The sequence below is a fragment of the Syngnathus floridae genome, chromosome 4 (genome assembly GCF_059516105.1).
Source record: "Syngnathus floridae isolate MCC-2025c chromosome 4, RoL_Sflo_1.0, whole genome shotgun sequence".
NCBI lineage: Eukaryota > Metazoa > Chordata > Actinopteri > Syngnathiformes > Syngnathidae > Syngnathus > Syngnathus floridae.
The window spans coordinates 17,962,381-17,976,495 of NC_142416.1; the positions used below are offsets into that span (position 1 = coordinate 17,962,381).

Genomic DNA, 14,115 nt, shown 5'->3' on the forward strand with positions numbered 1-14,115 from the left:
AAAATGCATTATCCCTGATTATTGAAATTTAGTGAGGAGTTAAACCTACATATATCGGATTGTATTTTTTCACACTGGAACAACTTTTTCAATGCGGGAAAAAAAAAAATTTGCACTTCCATTTTGTCGCCAACGTACCTCATTGTTGGTAGCGAACTTTTCACAGGCAGTCACGCACAGCTCCATCGTCTCGACCCTCATTTCCTCAGGCATGTCCGTGTGCTGAGGACAAATCAATACTTTATCTTCTGATACAATTATTATCATTTACATATTTCTGCTTCATCTATCTCAGAGTCACGGAAATGTTCCTGGCTGCGTGAGGAATTCACACCCATGACTGTCTTTATAATGTAGATTATAAATGTTGTCATTCTCAAATTGTATTTTTCTCTTGCATTCTCCAAACCAGTGCTCAGAACATCATGACTGATGATATCACCACTCCTACCCTGATAAGTGGGAAACTGTGTAGTCTCTTGTAGTCGGCCTCTTCTTTCTTTGCCTCGCCGGTTCCTGCCATCACGACTCCTGTGAACAGTTGCCATGTAAATTAAAACAATTCTAAAAATGTACATTTGTTAGTACCGAGCAACACTTAGCAACAACACACAAGAAACCTATCAAGCTAGCTAAAGAACAAAGCATCCAGTAGTGGAAGTCAAAAGTCATTTTCCACTCAAATCGCAAGTTTTTATCTTTAAAAGGACAACCGTGGGCCATTGTGGCTAGTTTGAAAACACTAAGCAGGCAGCAGGCGGAGATACTGGAACCTGAGAAGCATCGTTCACGAGCTATCCAGTTAGCTTAGCGTTAGCTCCGTGGCGAACAGATGACATTAAACACACTCTCTTTAACCAGGCGGTCGTTGACTCTTCAGGGTTTGTTAAGGGCTAGTCATGAAAATGTTGAATGACTTACTCAGGAGGCGTTTGGACCGCAGGAAAAGTTCCACAGTTTGAGTCCCAGGGGTTGTTAGGGGGACATTTTAAACAAGAACTACACGGACAGAGGAAGCCCCGCCTACTCGTGACACGCAGCGTCTCTATTGGCTCTTGATCTTGTCAATCGACTCGAGCTCTAGTTTCACATTTATTCATTTATTTTTTGATTTATTTATTTTTTATAAATTGGATTTTAATTTGACTGTTTATATATTTCATACATTTTGGATATTCATGCGATGTATTTTTAAATGGATATTGTTATTCTGTATTTTATTAAAGTATTTATTAAAGTTTTCTCAATAGACACTTGTTTTGTTAGTCTAGTGAGTAGCACGACTCTTATATATTTATATTATCTGATATAAACACGCCAAACGCTTTTTCATATTATGGTTTCTTTACCTGAAATATGAAAAGATAACATCTTTTTATTATGAAGATATTAAAAAAAAAATCACCCATTTATGCATCTCAGGGTTAATCTAAAACGAGTACTACTCAATCTGCCGTAGATCAGATTGGATTATGAATCTTTGGACAGGCAGGCAAATAATAATATTCCTCATCTCGTTTGGGCTCATTGGGCTCGTAATGATGGTCAGGTCAACTCCAGGTCAGCTCCAGTCCAGATGAACCTCTCACAGTGTGAGGGCTATGAGCACGAAGATAATCAGCGTGTTGTATGACTAATTATATGGCACCAGATTACGCAATTACACCGGTTAACGACATAAATCCGAATGACCCAGTTTGATCGTGACAGCGGTTAACAAGCAAGGCAGACAATCTCAATTATTTATGTGTTTAAAAGAAAACGGATTGTGTGAAAAGTGATTATGTGGTTATAAATGTTTGTGTATGACATGACATTTAGTATTCTGTATCAACATGTAAACTCCTCAAAGGAGAAAAGACTACACAACTTCTGTTTTAGATGTCGTTAAAATGACTAACTCAAACTGCATCCTAAATGTGTGGTGGGACCATTTTAATGAAGCTCAGGGCTGACGCAGCCTTCCTGTAAAAATATCAATTGCAGGAAGGTATGAATGTGAACTAAATAACCAAAGAATATGAAATGTAAGCTTATGATAAAGAATCCCAGAGGGAAGATGCAAGCTTCTTTTAAACATTTTCTCGACGACAGATGAAAGCTAACATTTTGTCGATGACTTTTGGAATAACCCGAGTGGGATGAGTCACAGCGAGGCAACGCGAGGATGTCGAAAAAAACCTTTTTATGTGTGTTTGTGAAGGCAGCGCCAAGATAAAAAGGTCAAGCAAAGGTTTGTGCCATGTGTGGCTGCTTGCAGGAAAGCCAATTAGTGAGCATCTATAATTCATTTGTAGCGGATGCAGATTGTTTGGGGGTTGAAAGGGGATGGGCGGTGAAATGATGACCATTCGTGACAATTATCGAAAAGATGCCTCAAGACAGACCGACTGACGGCTTGATAATACGGCAGAGACGTTATGATGCTAATGACTGGATTAGCAGTTAGCACGTCTGCCTCACAGTCAGAGTTTTTCGGTTTTGGATGATCCCACGGTTTTTTGGTGTGCTTCGAAAAATCTACACTTGAACTTTGTTACAGTCACGATGAACAACGAACACCCTGAAATCAGTTTATTGGAAAAACAATCAAATGGCAGAAAACCTGAAAGCTGCCAGGCTACAAACTAACACTGATCTAATTTGTTTTTCAACAAATTCAGTTTTTTGGGGTTGTGTCAATTGAGGCCAGTATTTTCAATATTTTCCACAAAGCCCTTTAAGCGGTTTTATCCCAGGGAGATGAATCTAGCTGAATTTGGAATGCAGAAAAGCTTTTGTACGATTTTAATTAATGCAATAAGCATCGGGTTATTGTTCTTCTCCAACACTAATGCCTGGAGAATCTCCATCCTCCCTCGTGCATCTGTATTTATGATGATAATTATCTCTGAGGTTGCATTTGTGCTTGTGTCTCTCTGTGAGAGTTATTGTGCAAAAGATTGGACGAAGTGGTTTTTTGGAGCGCTGTCAGATCATTTCCAACTTGAACCTCATCATATTTTTATTCTTATAAAATTAGGACATGAATTAGATCCATTTTTTTTGTTTTGAGCGTGGCCTACATACGTCTCTGCACTTGTGTACTGAGACAAGAAATAGATTGAAGCAAATCACACTTGAGTGCACAAACTTACATTATGATTGGGTAGAAATTTAATTAAATCATGATATTTATTTTTAATGCAACTCAATCATAGCAATTTAAAACCATTATTACTTGTGGGAACTCGCCAAAATGTGCGTCCAATTCTGAAGATCCCTCTGGATATGGTCATTGACTATAAAGTTAAAAAAAAAAAACATTTTTATTGAATTACTTGATGACTTTTAATGTTCTTTACAAATGGAATTTTCAATTTACCCAAACAAGACGTCTTGAGAGGGACAACAATCCAAACATTAAAAAAAACATTCTGTGGGGTTTAGCCAGGGTACAATTTAATCTTCTAAATCACAGTTTGGCATCAAAGTGCGAATGGATCGAGAATGCTGCTTTTCCCGGTTGTGCGATCGTGTCGAGCAACATTAGCAAGGCTACATAAACACACAATAATTACACATTTACGCTATTAGATCACTGCGAATGGTGGGAGGAGTATGGACACTTGACGTCATGATCTTGAGAATCCTCGAGAACTCGATTTCAGCAATAAACACAACATGAGGTGACACAAAAGCTTTCCATCTTCACCGACTACACTTCCATCACAACCCGAAGACCTCGAAGCTTTGATTTTTCACTTCACAGAGATGATTGACCCAAACGAGCACTGATAGTCCATCTACAAGCTTGTGGTTTGATTTCCCAACGAAGGTAATCAAGCCCAAGACTAACCTCATCCTCAGTTTGGAACTAAACACCGAACACACCCACATGGAAAACAGACGAGCTCTTAACGTTAGATTACCTTCGTCCCGTCAGCTCCCCGAGCTCCGAACAAATGCTTTACATTCTCAAGTCATTTATTTTACCCCTCGAAAAAATCTCGCGCTCTCTCGGCCCTCACTGTTTTGGGCTGGAGGGGTTGGATCTCTCAGCAGCGTGGCAAGGGTCTAGGGACTCCTTGATGGCTCCTCCATAGACGTCTACGTCCAGATCGGTCCAGGGGGCGATGTTCCCGAGTACCGAGGAGTTGCATTCTGCCAGGGCGGCGACTTCGGCGGGCTTCAATACCCGGTCCCATAAGTTGAACTGGGAGAGTTCACCGACCAGTGCCTGGGAGGCATCGAAACGTCCGCCGAGGGTGTCCTTGGGTTGGGGAGAAAGAAAGGTGTGGTTCAGGATAATCATTTTGTTTGTTTTCCCTTGACTACCATTCTTCTCCTTTGTCTTGTAAATGGGAGAAGAACTTGCACCAGCAGCAATATTTATTCCTTATTTTGCATTTTCAAAGGTAAATTAACTCGTGGAAATCCATTGATCAGCCGCAATTGGTGATCATGGAACGTATAACCCCTGAAAAGTGACAAACAAAGCAACATGCTAACATTAGCGTGTCCGCAAAATTACGATTACCTATTTCAACCCAAAAAAAACCTCTTCAACATCAACAAAATCGGATTTCCTTTTGTGGAAAATGTGAGTTTCCGTGAATAACACATCCAATTCCCTCCAAACATTTCAAACAATCATTTTTTACCTGCTCCTGGCCCAGGATGAGCACCCCACCAGGTTTGATGGGGTGCCAGGCGGCCAGTCCTTCTCCCCGCCCCTTCATCTTGCCACCCTGGTAGGCCTTCCACACACCGTCCCTCAGGGTCCAGCTAACGCAGATATGCTGCCACGCGTCTTGAGGGAGCGACAGCGGCAACTGTGCTACCTGGAAGCAAACAAAAAACACAATAAAATATTGTGCTTTGTTAAAACAACGTTTTGACTAGATCTGGATCAAGATCTGGCTTCGTACCTTATCATTAATGAGCAGCTCCACGGGGTTGTGGACACCCTGCAGCAACACCAGCTCGTTAGGTTGTCCGGGTACCGAGTAGGAGAAAGGTGTACCGATCCCTCCTTCCTTAGCCTTCAGCCACACACAAGCGGTGAAGGCGTACATCTCGGTGATCTCCTTCCGGACCAGGCCGTACATGTAGTTGGTGCGCATGGGGAAGGACAGCACGAAGCCGTCGGGGAAGGATGGCTCTGTTAGGGCTTTGAAAAGAAAGAATGTTGGCAGAAGACGGCGGCACTTGTGAATGGTGACATGAGAACGTTGTTGTTGCTCCAAGAGCTCCACTAATGATCAGGCTCTCAGTACTCACTGTGCTCCAGTTCACTGACGCGGTGATTAGCGGTGTCCAAGCCCTGGGTGATCTTCTCATACTGCCCTTGTGTCTCCTTCCTCATGGCCTGCCGCTCCTTCTCCAACATTTTTATTTTCCTCTCCAGCTCACCCTCCAGGTCCTCCACCCTCCACGGAGCTTTCCCGCGACCTGGGGTCCCCTTGGCCGGGAGCTTGGAGGCGGGAGAGCCCGGTCGTCTGGCCCCGGGGCCTGCCGGCGCCGGGCCTGGGGGCAGAGGGCCTGGGGGCAGGGGGTTGGTGTTGCTGGTGGGTGGAGTGGGGGGCTTGGTGGTCATCGGTGTGCTGCTGCTGCTTGTTCCTGTAGACGTGTCCGTGAGGTTCAAAGCAGCGGGGCCGATCTCTGCCTGGAGGAAGTCAAATACTTTAAGGACCTGAGAGTTATTTTTTCTCATTCAGCAAAATAGGCAAGATAATCATCTATATTGATTGTCTTATTGTTTGTCAAAGGTGACTGAAGTATAATGATGTCGTGTCAATCAATACTGACTTTCAAAAAGAACAAAAGATGAATAAATATCAAGAGTTGCTGAGGCAAGGACTGCATGTCCAGGATGTAAATTGATAACCTTGAGAACTGTATATTTATTTCTAAGCCTGCCCCTGTCTCCATCTTCGCCCACACACACACAAACGCGCAAGCTGTTAAGAAGCTGACCTTTCTCTGCACAACCTGGCCAGCTTCATCTTTTATTTATGTCTCTCTATCCTGCATGTGGAATGAGGGGAGGGAGAAATGCTGCTGTCACAGTACTGGGGCGTGTCGGGGTGAAGGATGCTGGTGGCAAACACTTCCAATCAAGAGCCTTCGTCAGGATTTAGATAATCAAATCGTCACAGTATAATTGCCCAATATATTAAACGTTTTGGGAAAAGCAAGACGAAGTGCAAAAATTCAGCAAATGTCTGGTTGCCTTGATTCTATTTGCAGTGAGTAAGAATTGACATAGATGTATATTTTTTTTAGCAAATGCAATGTTTGTAATTAATATGGTGATAATAAGTGAAAATCATCTTGAGCTGAATTTAATCATGACTTTGGGCAATTTTGGCTTCTCACGGCCCGTAAAAATATTACACTTGGGGAGGAACTTGATCAAGTTAAAGTTAAAGTTAAAAAAATACAATTTTTTTGATACTAGCAAAGTTGATTATTTTAAACAAAGAAAAAAAATTGCATTGTGGAATAACAATACCAATCTGCTCTTACCTCTAGCTTCTCAATTCGGTCCTTCAGGTCCATGATGGCCCGAGCAAGCTCCTCCACAGCTCGGGCCGTCTGTAGCTGCGAGGCGGCCGAAGAGCTGACGTCGTCCCCGGCCATGACCCGCCGGTTCCCGCTCCAGACCCCGATACTGCGTTCAGGTCCGGCCTTCCCGCTGTCCTCCTCTTCCAGGCCGCTCTCGCACTCACTCAGCTTTCCCGTCAGCTCGCGAATCGTTCTCTGGTCCATGAGGATCTGGTCGTTCTGCTGCATGACCATCTGCCGGAGCTCCTCCGCGGTGGTGCGGAGGAACGTCCAGTCTTCATCGACGAGAGGGTCGTCCGCCAGCGGCTGCTGCCCCGCTTCTTTCCTCTTACAGTCCCCGAGCGGAACCGGTGTGCAGATGAGTCGGCTGTAGCTGAACACCTTGGCCGAACCTCGGCCGGTCTCCTCGCCGATGTCGAGCTCGTTCAACGAGGGGAGCCCCAAGCCCAGTCCGTTCTCTCCGCCGTAGGAGTCGGCGCCGTGGAGAGCACCGAGCGGGCCGGCGTGAGCCACCGCGCCGGGCCGCTCCAGAGGTTGGAGGAGCGTCTCTGACGTCAGGGTGCCGTTGTCGGCCAGAGCCGCGGCGTGTTTGCGGGGGTAAACGCTGGCGAAGATGCAGATGACGGCGCCAAGGAAGGCCAGCGTGCCAGCGCCCACCAGAACCACCATGAACTTCATTGTACTGTAAATCAAAAAAATATCCTCAATATCAATGAAAAACGTAAACGTGACAATTGGAGAGGATTCTCTCGGAGGATGTCTGCTGCTCTGGAGTACCGAGCAGTCTGGATGCTCGTCGTGTTGTTGCTAAGCTGCTCTCTCCTCTGTGTGTTGCCATGGAGACTGCTCCGTGGAAGAGGAGGAGGAGGAGGAGGAGGAGCCAAGCTGTGTGCCTCTGCGTCAGTCGCAGCAGGATGGCCGGGGTGAATTCGCAGGAGCAGCAGTGTGAACAAACAAGGCAGTGATGGATCAATGTGTGTGTGTGTGTGTGTGTGTGTGCATGGCAGGATGGAGCATGACAAGAAGAAAAAAAAAAAGGTGACAATGAAATGTCATATTGTTCTATTTGTAGGACCACTGCAAGACCGAGTTGTCCAAGTGGTTTGAGCTTCTGCCTTGCAGTCAAGAGTATTCTCCCATCCTTTTCAAAAATATCCACACAAAATTAATATCAGAATACCAAAGTTATTTTAGTTATAGGCCATATGAAAGTTGTTTTGTCTCAGAAGTAAGGATAATGTATTTATTTAAAATATGTAATATTGCAATTGCGATGACATCAGCGATTATGTTAAATCCACTTCCTATGTATTTTTTTTTTAAAGATACACAAGCAAAAAAATAATCTGTATTGCATTAAACTCAAATTATTTTATTATTTTATTTTATTAAATTAATTTATCTTATTTCTCCGTAACATTAGAGAAAACTGGAAGCAAAGTGTCATTAAACATTAATGGGCCACGTTCACAGTTCTCAAACACAATGAAAGGGAATAAATCAATTGCTTTGCTCAGTTAAATGTCCGGGAAATAACACAGAGTGTACATGAGTAAATAAGGAGAGAAATTGAAGAAAGTGAGCTGAAACTAAAATAAAAGCAACCGAATAATGCTGCTGAAAATGCATGCTAATGCGTTAGCCACATCACGCTAACAAACAAGGTCATGCGAATGAGGTTTACTTCTCTTAATACTAACACAATTTTTTCTTGATCATTTTTCTTCTGGTATAAATTAGCTGCCATTAATGTGGGCTACAAACATGACTGAAAAAGTCAAGTAATGCTTAAGGTTTCTCATTTCAGTCATAACTACTCAAAATGAGGCTTCATCATATTCCACTTGACTCGTGTTAATATTTGGTGTGACCTGCAGCCTAGATTTCAGCTTAATCTCAGAGGTGGCCAACATGGCATGCGCACGCACGCACTTGCACAGAAGTGGGCCACTGATGACACCACGGGGACGACTTTAATTCCGTCTGGCCTCTCAATAGAGGTCACTCGCTGCATGAAATAGACAAGAGTGTCATCGAAAGTCATTTCAAAGCAGCGTCAAACTTGTTTTTTTCGCGGGCCGCATTGTAGTCTTCTTTCGGAGGGCCATTATGAATAAATGTATGTGCACCTCGTATTATATACAGTAAAAGCTACAAAACAAACTGACAAATAACTCATATTCAAATCAGACAAAAACTGGTCAAATATTTTTAAAAAAAAGATATTAAAAGTGAATACAATTTGCAATTCTAGTAATGACACACGAATTTGATGCACAATTTGTTTTCACGGGCCACATAAAATGATGTGGCAGGCCGTATCTGGCCCCCGGGCCTTGAGTTTGACACCTGTGAGGGAAAATAATGGAAAGAAAAGATTGCTATTGAACTAGCTTTCATGATGACTCTAAAGGCGTCTTGGCCTTTTTGTGTAGCAACAGCGCCACCCTGTGGGATTCCTGAAAAATGCTTTTATGAGCATCTGTATTAAGTATTGGTGCTTGACGAAGGCAAATTAGAAATACATGTCAAAAGGAATTCAGTTTGAAGGTAAGGCAAACAAAGTGTTTTATTGTGAAGGGAACTATTTGGAGTTACCTAAATTTCTGTGTAAATTGGCCATAACATGATGCCTTCAATGCCATACAGGAAAAATTCCCATCCAAGCTTTTCAGGAGAAGTTTTATTGGGGGGAAAAAAACAAATGGGGCAAAGCGCTTCTTCACAGCTTTTTAATTTAAAGTCTCATAAAAGGAAAAACACAGAATACAACGTGTGCACAGGTAACATGAGATATATCATTTGTACAATTGAAAACATGCTTCAGAAAGATACATACATTACAATGTCTCCCGTGTACAGAACTCCGAGCTAACAAAGACAACTTTCTTGAATTGCATCACACTGAACGTAATTATGCATATTTTAAAAAGGTTGTTTACAGTACAACGAACACAAAGGCTTAAAAAGCACATATTTTTTCCTCAATATAACAAACAAGGCTCCTTCCTTTAAAAAAACAGTGCTAAATAAAACACTGGAAATTATACAAGCAGAGCATTAAAAAAGGGAAAACCTGACTAGAAAAAAAATAAAAATAATCCCTATTTGGTAGAAATATAGGCCACTAAGTGGAGTTATGCTACCCCATATGACAACAAAAAGGATGCGAGCGCCTAATTCACACCTTAGTACAATTCGACACAACTTCTACCCACAACTTCAACTTAGCGGAGATCTAGGGTACTCGAAACAGCTCATTCCAGAAATCGTCAAATTCAAAAGACCCGTGGCCCATTTTTGGAATGAGCCCCTCCGAGTGAACCCATGAGAACAAACCGTCCAGTACGCAGAACAACGAGAGACGTGTAATTTTTTTTCTTCTTTGTTTTACAAGCTTGCGTCTTCATATTCATGCTTAAGTTGTGTGGCAGGGGTGGGGGGTTTGGGGGGGGGTTAGCAGCTGTAAGGCAATTTGTTTGGGGAACTTTGTAATACTGTATGATATGAGAGTACAACAGGGTGATGAGTTCTGAGGTCGAGAGTCGGCATAACAATTGGGGGGGGGGGGGGGGGGTTAGGGAATTTTTCCACTTTTGAATTTTTCCACTAGGGAAAATGCAAAAAATCTAGTTTTGGAGATTGTTGAGGGTTCAAATAGTTGATTTATATGTCAAAATAATTCAAGTAAATGCAAGGTAATAAAAAACATATGATAAACACCCATTTGGAGTTTGCTATTTAAAAAATACTTTTTTTTTTTTTAAGAAAGACTGCTTCACACTGTTAGTTCAATTCCCTCTTGATGACGCAGCATCAGGAGCAATTGGAGGTTCAGTATCTTGCTCCTCAAGGACACTTCGACATGGTCGCAACGCCCAACGTCTTGGGAGAGAGTTTGAAATGAGATAATAGTTCATGGTGAGGATGAACTAATTAGAATGTAGGGCATCACTGACTCGTGTTTTTTACCTGTTCACCGCCAGGTTCTGTTGCTATTATGTTTACTGTATTGTTAAATTAATACCTCGCAAAAAAAGTGAGCATTTGTGTAATTTTGGACAGAAAGGGACGGCAGCTATGCGATGCTGAAGGTTTGTTATGGCTTGGGTGGGTTGCTCTCCGGGCTGTTGCACGGTGATGCGGCGCCTTCCGCCGTGATGGGCGAGGCGGGGCACGAAGCGGGGGAAGGGAACTCCTTGATGGTGACGGTGACCAGGTTGGTGGTGACGTCTGTGACCACCACGTCCTTGCAGCTGGATCCTATTTGCGGGTGCCAGTCGGGGTCGCCCTCAGCAGGCACCCTGGCTTGTTCTGGCGGGCCGCCGCCCCCTTGGGGCAAGGAGGCGCCTAGTGCGTCAGCGGCGTCCTCCCCAGCGGGCAGTGCGGCCGAGGCAGAGGGGTTAGCGGGAGCGGACGGGGGGATATTTGGAGATTCTGCGGGACTTTTGGATTGTGCCGGCTCTCCGGAAGGCGGGAAAGAATGGGAGGTTTTAGGATTCCCGTTGGACTGGGAAGGAAGTGCGGAAGCGTGCAAGTGGGACGGTGTGGAACGGGTGTTCCTGGCGTTGCAGGACCCCGGTTGAGGGTGGAAGGCCAGGGGGCCCCCGCACTGCAGCCCAAAAGGCTTCCCGTACATGGGGAAGCCGAGCATCTTCAGCGGGGGCTGGAAAGGTCTATAGGGAACTTCTCCCTTCTTCCCGATGATGCGATTGCGGGACGGGATGTTCTGGCGCCCCCCCGGGACATTCCGAGAGCCGCCGACGCTCGATCCGCCGCGACCCGGCTTGTCGATTACCTTCAGATTAAGGATGATGCGGCCCCGCTTGACCTCGCGGGGCTTCACCCGGCGGTTGAGGATGCGCACGGTCTCGGAAAAAGGCGAGGCGTGAGGGCGGGACGGGAAGCCGCCGGGCCCGGAGAAAGAGGACGCCATGGGGTCCGAGCGGGGCAGGGGCCGGCGGGACATGCGGTGGCAGCGGTGAATGTCTTTCTTAAGCTTGTGGGTTGCGGCCAGCGAGCTGAGCTTCGGGGATGTGGGCGCCAAAGGGTGAGGCGAGGAAGAGGAGGCGGAAGAAGTCGCTCGGCTGGAAACGGAGCGCGATGTCGCTTGGCAGGATTTTGCGCATCGAGTGCTTGTTTCTCCTTTCTGAGGCTGGAAAGCAGCATTTGTTTTACCAAACGTTGGAGACATGACAATAAAAAAAATATGTGATGTATGACTTTTTTTTCTCTCGATTGTATGCACAAGCACACTCGCCATTTGGCTTTTAATTTGCTTAACTGCAGAACGTACGACTTGTTTAAAATCATTATGTACAAAGTATGCTGAATGAAATAAAAAAAAAAAAGAAAACACTCCTTTACAGGCCAGCATTGAACTTTTACTATGGAACTATACTATTCATAGTTTTGATTAAAATAGATTAAGTTATTGTTTGTGTTTGCTTTTTACGTCAGCTTTGATTCATAGTTTGGCGTGTGGTCTCCATTTACCTTAATCACAAGGTTTTTGGATTTTGGCCCCCGCTTTTTTGGCCCGCTACGTTCCCGCTCTCGTTCTCTGGGGAAAAACAAATTATGGTGATTATTTAAATGTAATCTTTTATATATAAATAAATATTTTAAAATGATGAAGACGTATTTTAAATGGAAGCCATCTACTCACTTTTGCTCAAAGCCAAGTATGAGCCTGTCATCCAGAATATTCTCCTCTGGCTCCCAGGTGCTGTCCCTGAATGAGCACAAAGAACTCATCAAAAGAGGACACATCTTGAAATAGACTTTTAAAAAAGAAAAACAAAAGTATTTAAAAAAAATCTATATTTAGACATTCACAGACAGATGACCAATTGAAGCAGCACTTACTTCATTGCCCATCCCTTCCATTTCACCAAATATTCAAGTCGCCCCTGCAATAAAAAACATTCACGTTCAGCTGTTTATCAATTAATCCAAATTTATCCATCGATTTTTGCAAAACATGACCTCCTTTCTTAGAATTTTGTTTTCTGATAATGACGCATAAATTATTGAAAATTGTTTTGTGACCTCCCAATGAACCAACACTGAGATGAACTGATTTAACAGACAGATGGCAAGAAGCTTAGTGAAAGTTTTGAGTAAAGGCCATTCAGAGGTCACTGGAGGGGGTGGGGGTGTTTTCCTGGTTCACTGCATGGACCTGACACTTGACCTGAGCAAGCCCCTGGTATTCTTTACTGACCTTATGGCCCCCAACAAAATTGAAGGGACTACTGGAAATGGTCGAAACAGAAAAGAGGTCACCGTAATAAAGAAGAAAAGCCTGTTGTTTTTAAAAAAGCATCTTGCGGGAGGAAAAGACAAAAGTTACGTTTAACAAGAGACATCTGTGGTATGCACGCCCACTGTGGCCGTGTAGCTTTAGCCAGTGCTAGCTGCAGCATAAATCATGTCCCATTTTAAAAACTCCTCCCGCCGGTCTCACCATTTCACAAGCAAGCTTCTTTTGTGTCACTTTTACTGCCCGGGCAAAGGCCTCAAAGCAGCAACCATGGCTTGAAATGTTTCGCAGGCTATCTTAGCATGTAGCTTAGCAAACCGGAGGCCTCCGAAACCAGAGAACGCGCCGATGACGGATGACTTTCCCGCGGATTACATCTGTCAAAACACGCGGGAGGACCGTGAAGGTGGCGGCTCACCTTTCGGACGCGGCGTTTTAGTATGGCTTCCGCGGCGAAGACGCGATCGCCCATCGCCGAGAGCTCCATCCTATCTATGCGCTATGGGTTCCAGGAGATAGGGGGTTCGGCTCTGTTCGGTTCGACCGCAGCCGAACTGTCCGCGACACGCACGCACGCACGGCGACTGGGTTCTGCTTGCCGCTGTGTGTCACGTGGTCGAGGCCAGCCCCCCTGGTCGTCATGGCAATGAGGAAGATACCGCTCGACCTTTTTCTTAGCTGACGTCATCCCGGTTCAGATGTGACCAGAATTTGTGACACTATTGAATTATGCCAACTTTCCTCCTCATCGTTTGGTATAATTATCATTAAATAAAAAGAAAATTAGTTGATGAAATGTCCTCTGACTGATCAAAATAAAGGCTCAAACACTTTCTCACACAATTAGAGGAATTGATATTTAGTAGGAAAATAAATAAATAAAAAGAAAGAAAGAAGATAAAGTACCAATATAAATGTTAGGACTTGCAAATCCTAATTTTTGGACACCACTGTAATAATTCTATGACAATTTTACTCCACACCTTCCCACACATGTCAGGTCAACGATCCCTGATCACTGGCCAAAATGAGTATGCCTAAATTTCTTATGTAAAACCATTTAATTGAGTGTCTATAGAGATCATTAGGTGTCACTCTAATTTTCCTTGATTTGTCCAACAATAAAATGAACGGATGGATGATGATTTTGTTGCTACAATTAATATATTTTGGGTCATCTTTCAAAGTTATTTATTTATTTATTTATTTATTTATTTATTTATTTATTTATTTTTATTTTTTTGTTTGTTTGTTGATTGATTTATTTGGCTTTGATATTGTGAATGAAATCCGATTTAATG

General features: G+C 43.7%; 3 protein-coding genes and 1 long non-coding RNA gene across 8 annotated transcripts in view; 1 reads left to right on the forward strand and 3 right to left on the reverse strand.

The window, feature by feature from the left end:
* LOC148399638 (dynein axonemal light chain 4) overlaps positions 1-1,072 on the reverse strand; it is a 3,072-nt gene extending 2,000 nt beyond the window's left edge. For all 3 annotated transcript variants that reach the window (XM_088374632.1, XM_088374630.1, XM_088374631.1), the window contains exons 1-3: positions 922-1,072; positions 452-531; positions 139-222 (exon numbers count right to left, since the gene is read on the reverse strand). In XM_088374632.1, coding sequence (XP_088230758.1) covers positions 139-222; positions 452-523 — 156 coding nt within the window. In that variant the 5' untranslated portion in view covers positions 524-531; positions 922-1,072. The remainder of the gene's footprint in view (positions 1-138; positions 223-451; positions 532-921) is intronic.
* The window catches only part of LOC148399637 (uncharacterized), a 14,074-nt gene extending 6,297 nt beyond the window's left edge, over positions 1-7,777 (forward strand). Inside the window, exons 2-3 of one of the 3 annotated variants that reach the window (XR_015858250.1) lie at positions 6,517-7,523; positions 7,622-7,777. This is a non-coding gene — a long non-coding RNA (uncharacterized LOC148399637). Of the gene's footprint in view, positions 1-6,516 lie in introns of all 3 variants that reach the window. The other 2 variants (XR_015858248.1, XR_015858249.1) reach the window with 2 other exon arrangements.
* Positions 3,134-7,388, reverse strand: nptxrb (neuronal pentraxin receptor b). The gene is made up of 5 exons (XM_088374794.1): positions 6,511-7,388; positions 5,263-5,647; positions 4,911-5,152; positions 4,644-4,823; positions 3,134-4,252 (listed from the first exon to the last, which is right to left on the reverse strand). The coding sequence occupies exons 1-5, from the start codon at positions 7,225-7,227 to the stop codon at positions 4,007-4,009; spliced, it is 1,770 nt and encodes a 589-aa protein (XP_088230920.1). The 5' UTR covers positions 7,228-7,388; the 3' UTR covers positions 3,134-4,006.
* A 1,490-nt stretch (positions 7,778-9,267) lies between the features above and the next one.
* Positions 9,268-13,454, reverse strand: cbx6a (chromobox homolog 6a). Its single transcript, XM_088374798.1, has 5 exons — positions 13,233-13,454; positions 12,418-12,461; positions 12,218-12,283; positions 12,046-12,112; positions 9,268-11,704 (listed from the first exon to the last, which is right to left on the reverse strand). The coding sequence occupies exons 1-5, from the start codon at positions 13,299-13,301 to the stop codon at positions 10,649-10,651; spliced, it is 1,302 nt and encodes a 433-aa protein (XP_088230924.1). The 5' UTR covers positions 13,302-13,454; the 3' UTR covers positions 9,268-10,648.
* Between the last annotated feature and the right edge of the window lie 661 nt (positions 13,455-14,115).

Bases quoted from the DNA above. Each gene is read 5' to 3' on its own strand.
- nptxrb (XM_088374794.1), bottom strand. From the start codon at position 7,227: ATGAAGTTCATGGTGGTTCTGGTGGGCGCTGGCACGCTGGCCTTCCTT. The intron at 5,648-6,510 runs GTAAGAGCAGAT...GACTTCCTCCAG, and splicing joins ACCGAATTGAGAAGCTAGAG to GCAGAGATCGGCCCCGCTGC. The intron at 4,253-4,643 runs GTAAAAAATGAT...CCCCAACCCAAG, and splicing joins TCATCCTGGGCCAGGAGCAG to GACACCCTCGGCGGACGTTT.
- cbx6a (XM_088374798.1), bottom strand. From the start codon at position 13,301: ATGGAGCTCTCGGCGATGGGCGATCGCGTCTTCGCCGCGGAAGCCATA. The intron at 12,462-13,232 runs GTGAGCCGCCAC...TTTTTATTGCAG, and splicing joins TAAAACGCCGCGTCCGAAAG to GGGCGACTTGAATATTTGGT. The intron at 12,113-12,217 runs GTGAGTAGATGG...GTTTTTCCCCAG, and splicing joins ATACTTGGCTTTGAGCAAAA to AGAACGAGAGCGGGAACGTA.